This window comes from Drosophila virilis, chromosome 2 (assembly GCF_030788295.1).
Source record: "Drosophila virilis strain 15010-1051.87 chromosome 2, Dvir_AGI_RSII-ME, whole genome shotgun sequence".
Classification (NCBI taxonomy): Eukaryota; Metazoa; Arthropoda; class Insecta; order Diptera; family Drosophilidae; genus Drosophila; species Drosophila virilis.
In genome coordinates, this window is record NC_091544.1 from 1,267,093 (window position 1) to 1,283,643 (window position 16,551).

At 38.1% G+C, this 16,551-nt stretch overlaps 1 protein-coding gene across 1 annotated transcript; it reads left to right on the plus strand.

Annotated features, from left to right (window-relative positions):
- Positions 1-4,635: 4,635 nt before the first annotated feature.
- e (nonribosomal peptide synthetase ebony) lies at positions 4,636-16,163 on the plus strand. Its single transcript, XM_002058440.4, has 7 exons — positions 4,636-5,004; positions 12,930-14,031; positions 14,148-14,315; positions 14,377-15,148; positions 15,208-15,298; positions 15,359-15,534; positions 15,594-16,163. The coding sequence occupies exons 2-7, from the start codon at positions 12,930-12,932 to the stop codon at positions 15,919-15,921; spliced, it is 2,637 nt and encodes an 878-aa protein (XP_002058476.2). The 5' UTR covers positions 4,636-5,004; the 3' UTR covers positions 15,922-16,163.
- Positions 16,164-16,551: the final 388 nt, after the last annotated feature.

Consider the following 16,551-nt stretch of genomic DNA (forward strand, 5'->3'; position numbering starts at 1 on the left):
CAACAATTCGAATTTGGCGCGGATTAAGCGCGAACAGCTGCACAACAACAACAAAAAAAAAACAAAATAACAAAAAAAAACAACCAAATAAAAAAACCAGCTAATATAGAGAACAATTAACGCCGTCGAAATGTTTGTTTAAATAAAAACAAGAGTGCATAGCTGAAGTCCAGCTGCCGAAATTTTAATACTCTCCCAAAAGATACCAAAAAACAAACCGAATTTCATACAAGAATAAATTCACACAACTCCAATTGGTCCAATAAGCCCCGTTGGCCTGGTTACGGATATTGGATTGGAATAAGTAAACTTAGCACTTCTTGAATTCTAGATAAACAAAATTATTTATAAACAATTTAATCTTATTCGAACGATTAATCTGATTGATTGCTTACATTTTGCTCATATGTAAGAAGTATTAAGGGTATCATAGGGAAAATATAAATACTGCAGATACCTAAGAAACTGAAAGGAATCCTCAACAACTGAACGATAGTTCCTACAGTAGCTATATATTGTAGAGAAGTTAGATTGTTCGATTATTCCCATAGGACCTATATATGATATAGTAATTATTAATACAGAAGCTTTATATTATATAGTAGCTTGGCTGTTCCTACAGCTATATATATATATATATTGAAAGTTAGAATTTGCTTCTTTGATAAGAAAACCATAGGAAAAATTCGCGGTGATAAGATTTTGATTTCTTAAAGGGAGCATGGAATAAGGAATGGTTTCCTGATCCGGATAACTCAGATATATGTATGTACGTACAAATAAGTTTCATCTGGATACTTTTTAAATCCGAGAAACTAATTTGCAGATAGTCAGACTTTGCTATAGCGTCTCATTTGTTGATGCTGATCAAGTAAATACCGAAAAGCATTCAAAGTGAGACGCACGATATTCACATTTAATTGGAATTTTTGAGCTACACAATTTTTGTAAAACAAGGGGAAATACAAACATCAAAAAGAAAATACTTTCCAAAATAAGAATGCATTAAAAATGTTAAAAATATTGAATGCAGAAGCAAGCCAGAATAATACGGACAAAATTAGCTTTGAAAATAGGCTTAGCTGATGCTATTAGTAAATTGTGCATTAAAATTGGGCATTTGGCACTTAATTTTCATAATTTAATATATTTATTAATTAAAAAATAAATATTGATCATAAAAATCGATTGCATTTGACAAACCTATCTAAAGAAAGCCTGAATGCAATGAATTAATTAAAATTAATTAATAAAATTAACAATTTAATTAAATTAATGCAAATTGCGTCACAAAATTGTGCTGCCCTCTGCAAGAGTATATTCATACCTGTTTTGAAGCTGAACTGTAAATTGTCAACTTGTTGCTGCTGCTGCCTTAACTGGAATTGTTGTCTTTTTTTAGGGAAGCACTCGCCAGACATCTGAAACAAGTTGCGCTGCCTCATCGCATCGAATACGTCACAAAGTTGGCCGCAAAATAAAGAAATCACATAAAAGAGCGCTGCGGTTCGTGGAATCATCGTAAAAATAAAAAATAAACACGAAATTCAGTCCAAAACAAAAATGCGTCACACTTTCTTTTGGGGAAGTCCTCTGGAAACGTGACTTGGCCACATTCTTAAGATCTGGCCAAAATTAGCTCTTCTTTGCGGTCAAGAATTTAATTGCGAGGTTCTTGACTTCTTCACTAAGTATTTTTTCAATTACTATTATTATTATCAATGTCATTATCATTATCATTATCATTATCATTATCATTATCATTATCATTATCATTATCATTATCATTATCATTATCATTATCATTATCATTATCATTATCATTATCATTATTATTATCATTATCATTATCATTATCATTATCATTATCATTATCATTATCATTATCATTATCATTATCATTATCATTATCATTATCATTATCATTATCATTATCATTATCATTATCATTATCATTATCATTATCATTATCATTATCATTATCATTATCATTATCATTATCATTATCATTATCATTATCATTATTATTATCATTATTATTATTATTATTATTATTATTATTATTATTATTATTATTATTATTATTATTATTATTATTATTATTATTATTATTATTATTATTATTATTATGATTATTATGATTATTATTATTATTATTATTATTATTATTATTATTTAAAATCTGATAACAATTAACTTACTAATAGGAATGGTCCGCGATTGAATCTCCGACCTTGCCGCAACAGAAAACGCTGCAGCAAAAAGTTAGCCATTTAAAATCTATTTTTAATACATCCTATAACCATATAAAAAAGCATTAATAATTAGTCTTGATTGCATTTGAAATGCAATTCAGTTGCACGATTAAAGGAAGCGCATTTTTGCTTGTTCGAATGTGTAAAAAATGCACAGAATTTTATGGCCAATAAGGTGGAACTGAAAATTGTTAATTGTCGGGGCAATTGCATTGTTTAGTTCTCTTTTTACCCTAGCAGAGGGTATTATAAGTTTGTCTATAAGTGTGTAACGCACAAAAGGAAACATCGCCGACCCCATAAAATATATATATTCTTGATATGTCTGTTTCTATGCGAACTAGTCTCTCAATTTTAAAGCTATCTTTATTAAACTTTGCAGAAATGATTATTTCTGTTGTATGTAGTATACATGTCGAAACCAGGTGGATCGCACAGCTATATCATAAAGCTGCCACGGGAACGATCGCCAGAAAATTAGGTTCTTGCATGGAAAACTTTTTTGTTCTTCAAAATATCTTGACAAAACTCGGCATTTATTAGTTTTATACTATGCTTCTATATATTCTATATGAGCAAAATCCTATCAGCATCAGTCTACTATTTTCTATAATTTCCCTGTGCTTTAAGATGAACATTATAGAGTATTAAATCTTCGGCTTGCCGAAAATAGCCCTTCATTCTCATTTTTCATTGTAAATGCAGTGTAATATAGTACTTTATTGATTTATGCTTACATTTATTGGCATAGAATTGTCTGAATGGTCAGTAAAATCTTAAAACAACCTATTATGCAAATCGATTACCCATTGCAAAGCAATTAGTTAACGGCAGCGATTCATAAACTATTCAACATATTCAAATCATAACACAACACATCCGATCAAATCAAAGCAAATCAAACAAATCAAATCACATCAACTCGAATCTATGCAAATGCCGCACGCATATTTATAGCTCAAACTGATCCTCGCTTGGTTCTTCTTGTGCATTGTGCATGATTCATGCATTATTTATACTTAGATCGATTTTAATATGCCATACATATGTATATGCCTTTATTTATGCTTGATCTTAAGTCAGCTCATTCGATGCGGCAACGAATTTCACACTATTCTAACATACTAGCTGCACTAATGAGATGAATATAAATTTAAAAAAAAAAAAACGTGTTAAAGTTGCGAATACTCGACTATGAGATGCCCTGGGGACAGCGCACACAATTTACAGAAAAATGCACTCCGATCGCTATTTGTTGTCCGACCTAATAAATCTGATCATCCTGGTCCTGGCTGCCTGCCACATACACTCAAATATGCACACTATACCTTTTAAAATTAGATCTGATCGGTATTTGTTGTCCGATCTGAATCGACCCAGCTCGTCTTCCTGGTCGAGAAGATATGCCTAATGGGATCATTCCTTGTGCCTGTCACATACACCTGCCAAGTATGTTATACCTTTTAAAGTAGGTCCGATCGTCTAGGCACGTCGTCCTAATGGGCCTGTAGATGCTTTCCTCTGCCAGTCACATACACTCGCACAAGTATATTATACCCTTTTCAGTTGGTAAATGAAAAAAAAAAAAACATAAGGTCAACTAGTATGGGAATATGTTTAAGGCATTCACCTAATCCATGTTCATTAATATACGCACATCTAGTATATGTAGTATATGTACTATAAGTAGTATATGCATTACTACAATATAAACAGAATGACAATTAAAAAGTACAAATTGAATGCAGCGTAAATGAAAATTCCCCCCGAGACGAATAAGCGCGAGCGCGCGCCGTCAATTCCAGTTAAGAATTTTGCGATTTCATTCAGTTTTCAGGCATTTTGTAATTAGCTTATAAACAATTCCTTCGAAACGACGTGGACATGATTTAATATTGTATTTGTTTTCTGCGGCGCCAAAGCGATTATGCGTCATTTGATCTGCCTCTGCCGAGGGATTTCCAAGCCAGGTCTAACAAACCCAGCTAGTCACCCAAGAGTGTGCGTGTGTGTGTGAGACTGCATGTGTGTGCGTGTGTGTAGCCAATTAGCGCTCGCCATTGGCAGGAATTTCATTTCATTTCCTACGTCACTGAACTCGACTAAAAAAAAATATTAATCGCAACCAACTAACTAACTTTAAAAGGCAAACAAAAAAAAAAAAAAAAAAACAAAAAAAAATTAAGTATACGTTCTGCGAAAGGCAATTGCAGGTGCTTTAAGAGCAGGAACTGGTTTTAGTTTAAGCAGCGCCAACGAACAAGAGCAAAGCCAACGTTGCAGTCGCAGTCGCAGTCGCTGTCGCCGTCGCTGTCGCCATCGACGCTGACTGCGCGCCATGCTGCGGCATATAAATGTTAGTCGCATGCTGGGCTTCTGATTAGTCTGCGAGCGCCGCTTACGAGTTCCAGAGTACGTTTAGATCGTGCAACATTAACCATAAGAAAAAAAGAACAGCAAATATTTTTGGGCTGCCTTCGTGATTTGCCAGTGTAGTGGAAAACCCAAAAGAAAATTGCCGCAAGAAAAACCCAAATTAAACGAGCGAAAATTTTAAAATACAACCCGAAAAACGTATTGAAAATTAAAAAAAAAAAATAAAAATTAAACAAAAGCCAAAACAAACGTACTTGGAAAATTAAAGCGCGCTGAGAACTGACAAGAAAAACGGATATTGCACATAAAAATAAAGAATATTAAAAAACATAATTACACATTGAAAACAACTTAATTACAACAAATAATAAAAGTACGTATACATTGTTTTATTTTAATATACATATGTTCAATATGATTTGCATGCCAAGCAAATTGTCTGTCCCATCAACAAATGCAAACTAATTATTCATTTTCTAAACAAAAATGAAAATTACACAACTTTTATTACGACAGACTCGTTAAACAGAAATGAATTTATTTACAACGACTTGAGCGAATATTTTAAGCTAAGGCAAGTTTATTAAATCTTTCTAACTTTAGAGACCTAGTTGCAGAAAAAACGAAGAGTTTTCGTTCTTAAAAAAAGTTAAGACTTTATTAAAACAATTATTTTTTGAACTAAATAAAGATATAGTTAACTTTCTAGACTAAGTTACAGAACAAATACAAAGACTCTTCGTTCTAACAGAAAATAATAACTTTCTTAATCGAAGAAAAAACAGTTAATATTTCAAGCGAAATGTAATAAATTTTAAAATTCCCAACCGCAAACCGAAAAGTTATTGTTTGAAATTGAGTTGAAAAAAAACAACAAGAACCACAATGCGAATTGATTGGAGATGAAGTCAACTTTCGAAACTGAGTTACAGGAAAAACCCAAAAGTTATTGTACTACAAACAAATATAAACTTTTTTAAAAACCAACCAAATTCTTAAATTTAGAAAAGAGGAATTTATGAAACATCAAAATTCTCAACAATTTCTAAATTCTCTCACAAACCGAAAAGTTAATGTTTAAAATTGAGTTAAAGAAAAAAACAAGAATTTTTAAGCTTAATTCAGGTTGTAACATTCTCAAATTCAGTCAAAATCTTAAAAACAAAAAGAAGTATTTATTTTTTGGATTTTTCACTCTCAGCTCAAAGTGTCGCACAATTGAAATAATATGTGCTTCCTTAGAAAACATGAAAAGTTTAATTTAAGTATAAGAATTCTTATAATATTTTTTTTTTGTATCCTTATAAGATTAGAGATCAATAAGAATAGGGATCAATACAAAAATCAAGGCTCTCAAAACTTTACGCAGGTATTAAAAATCCAAGCATAAATTTTAAGAAAAAGTATTTGGTAGCTTAACTCCAGCCTAATTTATTTTAACTTTGCAAGGCGTTCAGTTTGGAGATCAAGGCTAATTTGAACATAAAAACGACATTTACTAGAAGCTTAGAATGGCCTTAATTTCATATCCTATTCTAAAAAGCACGCATTTATTATGTGTTTTTTTTATTTTTTAGTTCAATGCACCTGCTTAAATAAAAAAAAAATGCACATTGAAGTGTTGTAACAAATTTCCCATTAAATGTGCGTGTGTGCAGGTGATTTATTGTGATAAGCAACAAGATTGTCGCCAACATGATATATGGGTCTATCAAATCGGCATAAATCAAGCGAAACATATGCCCACTTTCAGAACAAAATTCTGGTTATTTTTTTTGTTTTTGCTGCAGCCCAAAATAAAAGTCAATAAATAAAATAAATCCTATATAGTATATTTAACAATTCACATAACTCTCTGTCGATCGAACGAGAGTGCGTAAATTTGTTAATTGAAATTAAGGAAGTGGCTGAAAATAAAATGAAAGTCGTCTCCGACCGGGTTTGGGGCCCGGGCAAAGTGCAGGGTATTGAGCACATATTCAGAATTTATGTCAAATGCAAAAGGCAAACAAAACTCAAGGCGAGGCCTAAGGAAAAACAATTTCAGTAAACAATTTGCTCAAATGCTGGCAACAGTTTCGCCTGAATGCCCGATGCCAACTTGTCATTAAAACTTATTGCCAAACAAACCACAAAAAAATACAAATAATAACAATAAATAATAGTTAACTGAGATCTGTCGAAGATTAAATACCCTAACAAATAAGCATAGGCGAATGTGGCATGTATTTCTTTAAAAGGCGTTTTGTTACAAATTGCCGAAATAGGTTCCTAGCAGAAATCTATGATATAGTGAAAGAATTCTATGATAAGACAGATACGAGCTTGAAGCTCAGCCTCGCGAATTTGGTATCGTCTTGTCTTGTTTCCACTGTAACTATAATAAATCTAATAAACATTAATAATATAAAATAATACTATTTGTTTTCTATTAATACTTATTTTAACTTTATTATCATATTAAGCTGAAGCAACAGTTACCTTAACAGAGATTCGAAGTTCCAACTTCTAGAGCTAAAGTATGGAACTATCCTTAGACCTATTCATATTGATATTTAATATATACACAATTTGGTAAAACAAGTAGTTTAATAAATTAGTTCGATTTCATATGGTTTTGCAGATATGTTAGAAGAATAGTCTAGCTCGTAATAGTTGAATTTTCTCAAGAAGGCTTTGGAAACAAAAAAACCACCTAGAGAGCCAAACGATATAAGTTGAAAGCTAAAACTTTGATTTGAAAATCCTAAAAGTTTCAAGAACTTAAATTTCAAATGATTCATGCCATGTTAGCTATACATATATAATTTCATCTATAATGATCGAACGACGGAACTATGCAAAGTCTAATGGGACTACCTTCAAAGCAGACAGACAGAGGGACCTCGGTATAACGACTCGGCTGTTGGCACCGATCAAAAATATATATATAGTATTAAGTTTATGGGACCAGAGACGTGTCCGTGCACTTTTCGTAACAAAATTGGAATAGAAGCACAAGCAATCACAAGCGACAACAAATTCAAGTAGCAAGTTATTAGTTATAAATTTGAATGCCCAAAACGAGTTGCTCGGATTGCAGCAACTTTTGGCAGCGATCTGTCGGGCACGGGCTGCATGCTTGGCATGCAAAGAGATCAGAAAACAACGAAAGGCGAACGACAAAACGTTCAAGAAACTAAGAACCACATTATGATTTATGTTAACTGAAACGATTGACATTTAATTTGTGTCAAGTCGATCGCTTGACTAATGACCGGCTGGCCGACGCGGCGTATACATAATCTCGCCCATTTTTGATGGCTTTTTAATTGCGGCCGGGCGCGAGCCAAGCGAATGCCATAAAATTGAATTTGTATTTGAAATTGAAATTGAGTCATTTGCCAGCGTCAACTATTAATTATGAAAGAAACACACAGCACAGATCTATGTGCTGCATATATTACCATTAAATATGATCTATGACTTGAGCTCTGAGCTGTTAACTGCCAGTTGTTGGACATTTGTATTAACACGGTTTATCCGCTTAAATCGACTTGCGAAATGTGTTCTCAAAATTGACGTCAGTTTAAATATTATTGTATGCAGAAAAATCTCAGCATGATTTGTCATTTACACACAATCACACACACAAAAACACACCAATTGCCAGTTGTCATTCAATTGACTCACAATCGGAAATTCTAAAATAAAATCGAGCGCGAGTCGGCAGTGCACAACTAGAAGATACCTTAGACCTTAGACATATGCACACATACACACACACATGCACTCACAGCTGTGCTTCTTCTTCTTATAGATACCCCCCATAAACAGCGCATTCTTGAATAGCTTCGGTGTTTATTGTCCGATCTTTATAAAACTTTCAAGGCTTCAATAGGGCGCCATAAGCGGTTTTCTTGAAAGATGCCAATAGCTGAGTCATTATAGCCAGGTCCCTCTGTCTGGCTCTGTATAAACTCAGTCGCTTAATCTTAAGGCTAGCCTTATAGGACAGATCGGTCGAAATTCGAATTCCTGAATGACAAACTTTTTGATTTTTTAAGATATTTTAATTCAAGTTTTAGTTTACGATCAATTTCTTTCAGCTCTAGAAGAAGAGTTTGGGAGCAGTTATCCAATAAATAAAAATAGTTGTTTATTTTGTATCTCAGCCATGTCTCAAAATAGCTTTATGTTTATATTATAGAAGAACTTTGCTGACTTTAGCTTTTCTAACATACGAGATTTGCTGATAAAACATTATTTCGATATCGATTTTTATCGATTACTTGACACGCTTATCGATTATCGGAAATAATCGATAATATATTATCGATTTTTATGTCTAGTTTCTCGACTTAACCCTTTGTCCTCATTAAGAATATACGTTCCTTATGGAGCATACATTTGCACAACACCAACATGCCCTCTCTGCCCAGTTCAAATGCTTGCTGGGTATTTGTGAAAAAGAAGCACAGCGCACCGCGCTCAGGGGTGGCTTTGGGTGAACAGACATAGGTCAGGCCAGGCCGTGAGTAGAGTGCACCCCGCCAGGGCATAAATTGGACACTTTTTAGTCCAATTAAGCAAATCAAGAGGACCACAACAAAAATAAGCAGAACAACAATATGATTACGATTACTGATTGCGGCTTGGTCGACAGATCGCTGCAAATCGTGCATTTTAATTAGTTACACACACGAATTAATCTGGAAACGGAAACAGAGTCGCGAACAGAGACTTTTCGTGTGACCTTAGCCAATGTTGTTGATCCACAAAAAAAAAATGTTGCCCGGTCACCGCGCGGCCAACACCTTCGACCGACAATTATGTAAATTACAAATTACATGGCACGCCGATAATTATGGAATGATTTTCCAACAAAACGAAAAAAAATAAATAAAACAATCTAACTTAAGTGCAACCTTGGGCGGAAAATTATAAAGCCACACAAGATATATATATATACGATATGCGATGTCTGCCTAGAACGCGCCTCAAGTGCACTTCAAATGCTGTCTAATCGTTGGATCGCGCTGCGCAGAATAGAAAAAAGCTGCACAGAATGAAACATTAATAGTTTTTTGTTGGCAATTGCTTAGATTTCACCTCATCAACAGAAGCAGCGATGCGATGCGGTACATTAAATCGATGATGTGCAAAGCCAGCCAAAGTGTGCTTAAAACATTTCAAAACTGGGCCGACTAACTCTATACCCTATACCCTATTCGAGCTTCAGTCGAGCTCAACTCAAAATCATTTCCCTTCTGCTGATTTATTTGGCTTTTATTTTAGGGTAACGTTAAATATTTCTAATGAAAAAGTCACCTAAATGCCAAATTTGGTAGCTGTAGAACATATAATCTCTGAGATATACGCAAGAAAACTAGGCTGTAAAATCAATATTTCTCGATTTGTAGAGCTATAAATAAAAATTTCAGGTAATCTTAAAGCTAAGCTCATTGATTAATAGGTCCATCTAAAAGAAAACAGAAAAAGCACTGCAATTTATGAATTTTGAGCTGGCAAAGTTATCGATAAGTATATGCGAATAATCGAATATTGAATACTATAAGGATTTATCCTGCTTTTTATTTGGATTTAGAGCAAACGGAAGGCTATCAAAGCTATCGATAAATATACGCGAGTTATCGATAACTTACAAGTGCACATATATTCAAATATTGACTTCCCTTTTTTTGTTCTTCTTGCGTTTATATGGACTAAGAACAGGCGGAATACTATCGTACTTATCGATAATTATATGCGAGTTATCGATCAAATCCAAAATCCTCAGTTTGCCTGCCACAGACATACATCTGCACAAAACCGACACACCCCTCTTGAAGCAATTATAAAGCCTACAGGGTATTTAAAAGTGGCTAAGAATTCGAGCTTAAAGCAATTGTGGCTGCAATTGTGGCACAAGAATGCAGGCGATCTGCAGCGGACAATGGGCAAAGATGCGGATAGAGAGATACTCGATAGCCGAGCGTGGCATTGTATGCTAAAATGCATGCAACACACACACACACACACAAACACACTTAAACACACATGCATACGTGTTTGTGCCGACAATTTTCATTTGATTTGTTCAAGTGTGTGCAACATGTTCGGCTAATTGGGCGCACACGGCGCATACGTAATGCGCGCTTGGGAAATGCTCGCGGAGCCATTGAATTGTGCATATTACGTATACGTACGAGGCACATAACCACAAACACACACACACCACACACACACACATGAATCCCAAACAAAACTGTGGACAGCGCTTGAAGCTGTCAAAAAAAAATGTGTGCCACGCCAAGTCTTTGGCCAACAGCTTTTAATAAACTAAAGCCAAATATTATGCAATCGCGTGTGGAACTTGTTTTGGCGCCCAGAACCAAAAGCCAATTGGCCGCAATTTTCTTGGCGAGAAATCGGAAATTAATTTCAAATAAAAAAATAATACATAATTCATAGAGGCAAAGGTTTACTTCCTGGAACTGGGCCTGGAACTGGGACTGGGGCAATGCCAATGTAATTGAGCGACATATTTTATAAAAAAAAAATAATAAATAACTAAAACAATAAGACAAGGCAGTTAATGCAAGCTTCTTTTGTTGTTGTTGTTGTGATTTTTTAATGCTTCATTTAAATTTGAAATGTAGCCAGACTAAGGACAAGTTGAGCGGTAATTGCCTGGCTTTATGTCTTTGATTGGAACTTGACATTGGCAGCCGGAGAATTGGAGAATCGGATTGTTGTGGAGAACCAGAAGTCGTCTGTCTCAATGGCATTCAGCTGGGCTTTTTATGACATAAAAATGCAGCTTAAAGACGGCAAGACGGCAAGACGGAGACCTCCAACTAAACCAAGTCCGACAGCTTAACGAGACCTATTAATGCCGCTTCCAATTGGAGCTCGACGTTCATTCATTTTACATTCATACTTTGTGCACTTGACGAGTTTACAAACAAATCTCAGCTCATAAATTAAATTTAATATACGAAGTCGGCGAATTGGAGAACCGAATTGTTGAAGAACCAGAAGTTGTCAAGAGCTCGAATATGTAGCTATAGGAACTATATTAATCGATATGACAATCACTTTTTTGAAGAGTCCGACTAGTTGAAGAACGAGAAGTTGTCAAGAGCTTGAATACATATCTATAGGCTCTTTCAGTTTGCCACAACTTCAATATGACACGAATCAAAGCATCGGTTAATTGAATAACCAGAAGTTGTCGAGAGCTCGACTTTAAGATATATATTAATTAATATGAAAATTACTTTCAGATTGCCCCAACTTCAATTTAACAAATATTTCCGTCAAGTTGTAGAACCAGAAATTGTAAAGAACTCGAATATGTATCTTTAAGATACATAATTAATCGATATGACAATCTCTTGCCACAACTTCAATTTAATAACCATTTCACAAGTTTGTTCGTGCATAAAAAAATATTAATTGTTGCCATAAATTACAATTTTTAATTTTGTAAATTTGTAATTTTCCAAGTGCTCTAGATTTTGATTACCTCATACCCTATAAACAAACAAGAGCTAAACAGCTTCATAAAATATAAATATTTGCCTTTTGTGAAGAACTTTCTTCGTACATTTCCAATTGCTGATCAAATTGATAGAAAAAAACAGTTGTAATAAAAAAAACCAAATTTGAATGTGGAATACATCAACTATGAATATAATGATTTTTTAGGAATCAATTAAACTATTTTATTAAATAAAAATTAAATAAAATAATAAACCTGGACTCTTAGAAGTGAAAACCACAGGCTTACAAACTAAACCGAAATGGGAGAAACCGATTCGATGTGAAAAAAAAAATGAAAAGAAATTTAGCTGTAGTTTTTTTTTGAGCAACTCTGAGATCTACAAAGTTATAAATTAATGTCGAATTAAGTTAGTTATTAAGCTATGGGTGAACAGCTGGCTGGGCTTGTGGAAGAGCTAGCCGAGCGCCGAGTGAGGAGAGCCGAGATCTGGCGGGCAGGGACCAATCATTAGCATATACAATCTTTTATTATAGTTGTAAAACTTGATATGCATATGATTAGCACTTAGTTAATATAGATAGATAGTTAGTTAGTATTGTGTAAGGCGAGAGACAAGGGAGAATGGGAATGTGCCGCAAGTCAACTTGCAAGTCCACCCATCCTCCCATAACCGAGTCGCCATTTTTTCAATTACCCAACTGCGACTGGGGTCATTTAAAGAATTCATTTGTCTCAATCGTTCAGCTTAATAATATGATAGTTGTGTGTCCACTTACCTAATCCTTAATAATACTTGCCGCTGCTTTCAGATGGGTTCGCTGCCACAGCTGTCGATTGTCAAGGGTCAGCAGCAGGACTTTGTGCCGCGGGCGCTGCATCGCATCTTCGAGGAGCAGCAGCTGCGCCATGCCGACAAGGTGGCGCTCATCTATCAGCAGGAACAGGCCCCCCGGGCGCCCAGCCAGAGCAGCTATCGCCAAATGAACGAGCGGGCCAATCGTGCCGCCCGTCTACTTGTGGAGGAGGCTCACGGACGCTTCCTGCAGCCGAACAGCGATGGGGACTTCATCGTGGCCGTTTGCATGCAGCCGTCGGAGGCGCTGGTCACCACCCTCTTGGCCATTTGGAAGGCGGGTGGCGCCTATTTGCCCATCGATCCGAGCTTTCCGGCAAATCGGGTGCATCACATTCTGCTCGAGGCGCGTCCGATTCTGGTGCTGCGCGACGATGACATCGACGCGCAACGTTTCCAGGGCACGCCCACGCTCTCGCTGACGGAACTCTATGCCAAGTCGCTGCAGCTGAGCGGCAATAATCTGCTCTCCGAGGAGATGCTGCGCGGCGGCAACGATCACATCGCCATCGTGCTCTATACCTCCGGCAGCACCGGGGTCCCGAAAGGCGTTCGTCTGCCGCACGAGAACATCCTAAACCGTTTGCAATGGCAATGGGCCACGTTTCCCTATACGGCCAGCGAGCAGGTGGGCGTCTTCAAGACAGCGCTCACCTTTGTCGACTCCATTGCCGAGCTGTGGGGCCCGCTGATGTGCGGCCTGGCCATACTGGTCGTGCCCAAGGCCGTGACCAAGGATCCGCAGCGTCTTGTGGCGCTGCTCGAGAAGTACAAGATTCGGCGTCTGGTGCTGGTGCCGACGCTCCTGCGCTCCCTGCTCATGTATCTGAAGATGGAGGGCGGCGGCGCGGCCCAAAAGCTGCTCTACAATCTGCAGATTTGGGTCTGCTCAGGTGAGCCTTTGGCCGTGCCGCTGGCCAGCAGCTTCTTCGACTACTTTGATGAGGGCGTGCATCATCTGTACAATTTCTACGGCTCCACCGAGGTCATGGGCGATGTCACCTACTTCACCTGCGAGAGCAAGAAGCAGCTGAGCATGTACGACAATGTGCCCATAGGTAAGTGCAGCAAAGGCGCTTTAGTCCAGAGTCCCTCATAGGTTAACTCATTTTCATTATAAAAGCCCGAAAGGTCTTATATAGCCTCCTCTCATATTATATATTTAATTCGCCAGGCATACCCGTGTCGAACACGGTCATCTATCTGCTGGATGCGGACTATCGTCCCGTCAAGAACGGCGAGATTGGCGAGATATTCGCCTCGGGCTTGAACCTTGCAGCCGGCTATGTGAATGGACGTGATCCCGAACGCTTTCTGGAGAACCCGCTGGCCGTGGAGAAGAGTAAGTTAACAGCTGCATTAGAATGTTTCTTCTTTAATCCCCGCCTTAATTTGTTCCACAGAATACGCGCGTCTCTATCGCACCGGGGACTATGGTTCGCTGAAGAATGGCAACATCATGTATGAGGGTCGCACCGATTCCCAGGTCAAGATACGTGGTCATCGCGTCGATCTGTCTGAGGTTGAGAAGAACGTCGCCGAATTGCCGCTAGTGGAGAAGGCAATTGTGCTGTGCTACCGCGCCGGCCATGTGGATCAAGCCATACTGGCCTTTGTGAAGCTACGCGACGATGCGCCCATGGTCACCGAGCTGCAGCTGGAGGCCCGGCTCAAGGATAAGCTGGCCGACTATATGACGCCGCAAGTCATTATACTGGAGCATGTGCCGTTGCTGGTCAATGGCAAGGTGGATCGCCAGGCGCTGCTCAAGACCTACGAGACGGCCAACAACAATGAGGGCGACTCCAGTATTGTGCTCGACTTTGACTACAGCCAGGTGCCCGAGGAACTGAAGCTCACGGCTCGCGATCTCTTCGAGACGGTGGGCGGCGTAATTGGACGCTCGACGCGCGCCAGCCTCTCGCCGCACAGCAACTTCTACGAGCTGGGCGGCAATTCGTTGAACTCCATTTTTACGGTCACCCTGCTGCGCGAGAAGGGCTACAACATTGGCATCTCTGAGTTCATAGCGGCCAAGAATCTGGGCGAGATTATCGAAAAGATGTCGGCCAATCACGATGCCGTGCAGCTGGAGGAGGAGACCCTCAATGCGTGCCCGCATCTCAAAATGGAGGCGGTGCCGCTGCAACTGGAGCATCGTCAGGATGTGATCGAGTGAGTTGGAACAGCAACTCTTGAGGATTGAGATCGTAATGAGTCATCTTTCCTTGCAGCATAATTGTGTCCAGTTTCTACAACAAGGCCGACCTGGAGCAGTGGCTTAAGCCGGGCGTGCTGCGCACCGACTACAGCGATATACTCAATGTAAGTGAAGCCTGATCCACAACCTGGCGAATGCTCATCGTTCTCCTTTTTTCCGCACAGGACATTTGGAGCGTTCTGGTCGACTGCGAGCTGAGCTTTGTGATATACGATCGGAATACGGAACGCATCATTGGCACCGCCCTCAACTTTGATGCACGCTGCGAGCCCGAGGTGGACATCAAGTCCAAGCTGCTGGTCATCTTCGAGTTTCTTGAGTTCTGCGAGGGTCCCATACGGTAGGAGCACCCTGCTCAACACGGTCAAGGATTATTAACTGATACAAAACTCTTTGTAGCGACAACTATTTGCCGAAAGGCCTCAATCAGATACTGCACTCGTTCATGATGGGCACCGCGGAGCAGCTGAATCCTCGCGAGAATATCGCCTGCATGCACTTCATGGAGCACGAGGTGTTGCGGGTCGCGCGCGAAAAAAAATTCGCTGGCATCTTTACCACCAACACGAGTCCACTCACCCAGCAGCTGGCCGATGTCTATCACTACAAGACGCTGCTCAATTACCAGGTCAACGAGTATGTCAGCTCCGATGGCAGTCGACCCTTCCGTGATGCACCCGACGAGCAGCGCGCTATCGTCCACTGGAAGGAGGTCGGCGGCAAGTAGGATCAAAGGCCAAAGGTCGCCCGCAGTCCTAGCATCTAGACGATCGAATTTAAGACGCACCTGTGTTGTATGTAACCTGTAGTATGTAGCCTGTAGCCTGTAGTATATAAGGTTTATATCAATAGATCCACCTTCTAGTATTATCCTAGGCATTGCCCAATGAAATTTCATCAATGTATGTTGACTAGTTATAAGCTTTCAATGCAATTAAACAAAAACCATCAACGAATGATTCAATTTAAACAAAGTCTTTTCATTATCCATGTAACTGATTGACTGATTGCTTGATTGATTGACTGATTGATGACTAGTTGCAGTTGAATATTAAACATTATTGGACGGTTAAAACTAAACTAAGTTCATGTTTCATTTGACTGAAAAATCGTACGGTTCATAATAAACTAAGTTTCGTATGCTATTAAACTGATTAACCAAATGACTGATTGATTGATTAACTGATGTTTAGTTGTTATGTTTTCAGTGCAATTCATTAAAAACAAAACACTTCATGGACTGCTAAGTTGATTGATTGATGACAAAAACCATTACCGAAGGATCAAATTTAAACAAAGTGCTTTTCATTATTCATATGACATGTGATTGATTGATTGATTGATTGACTGCTTGACT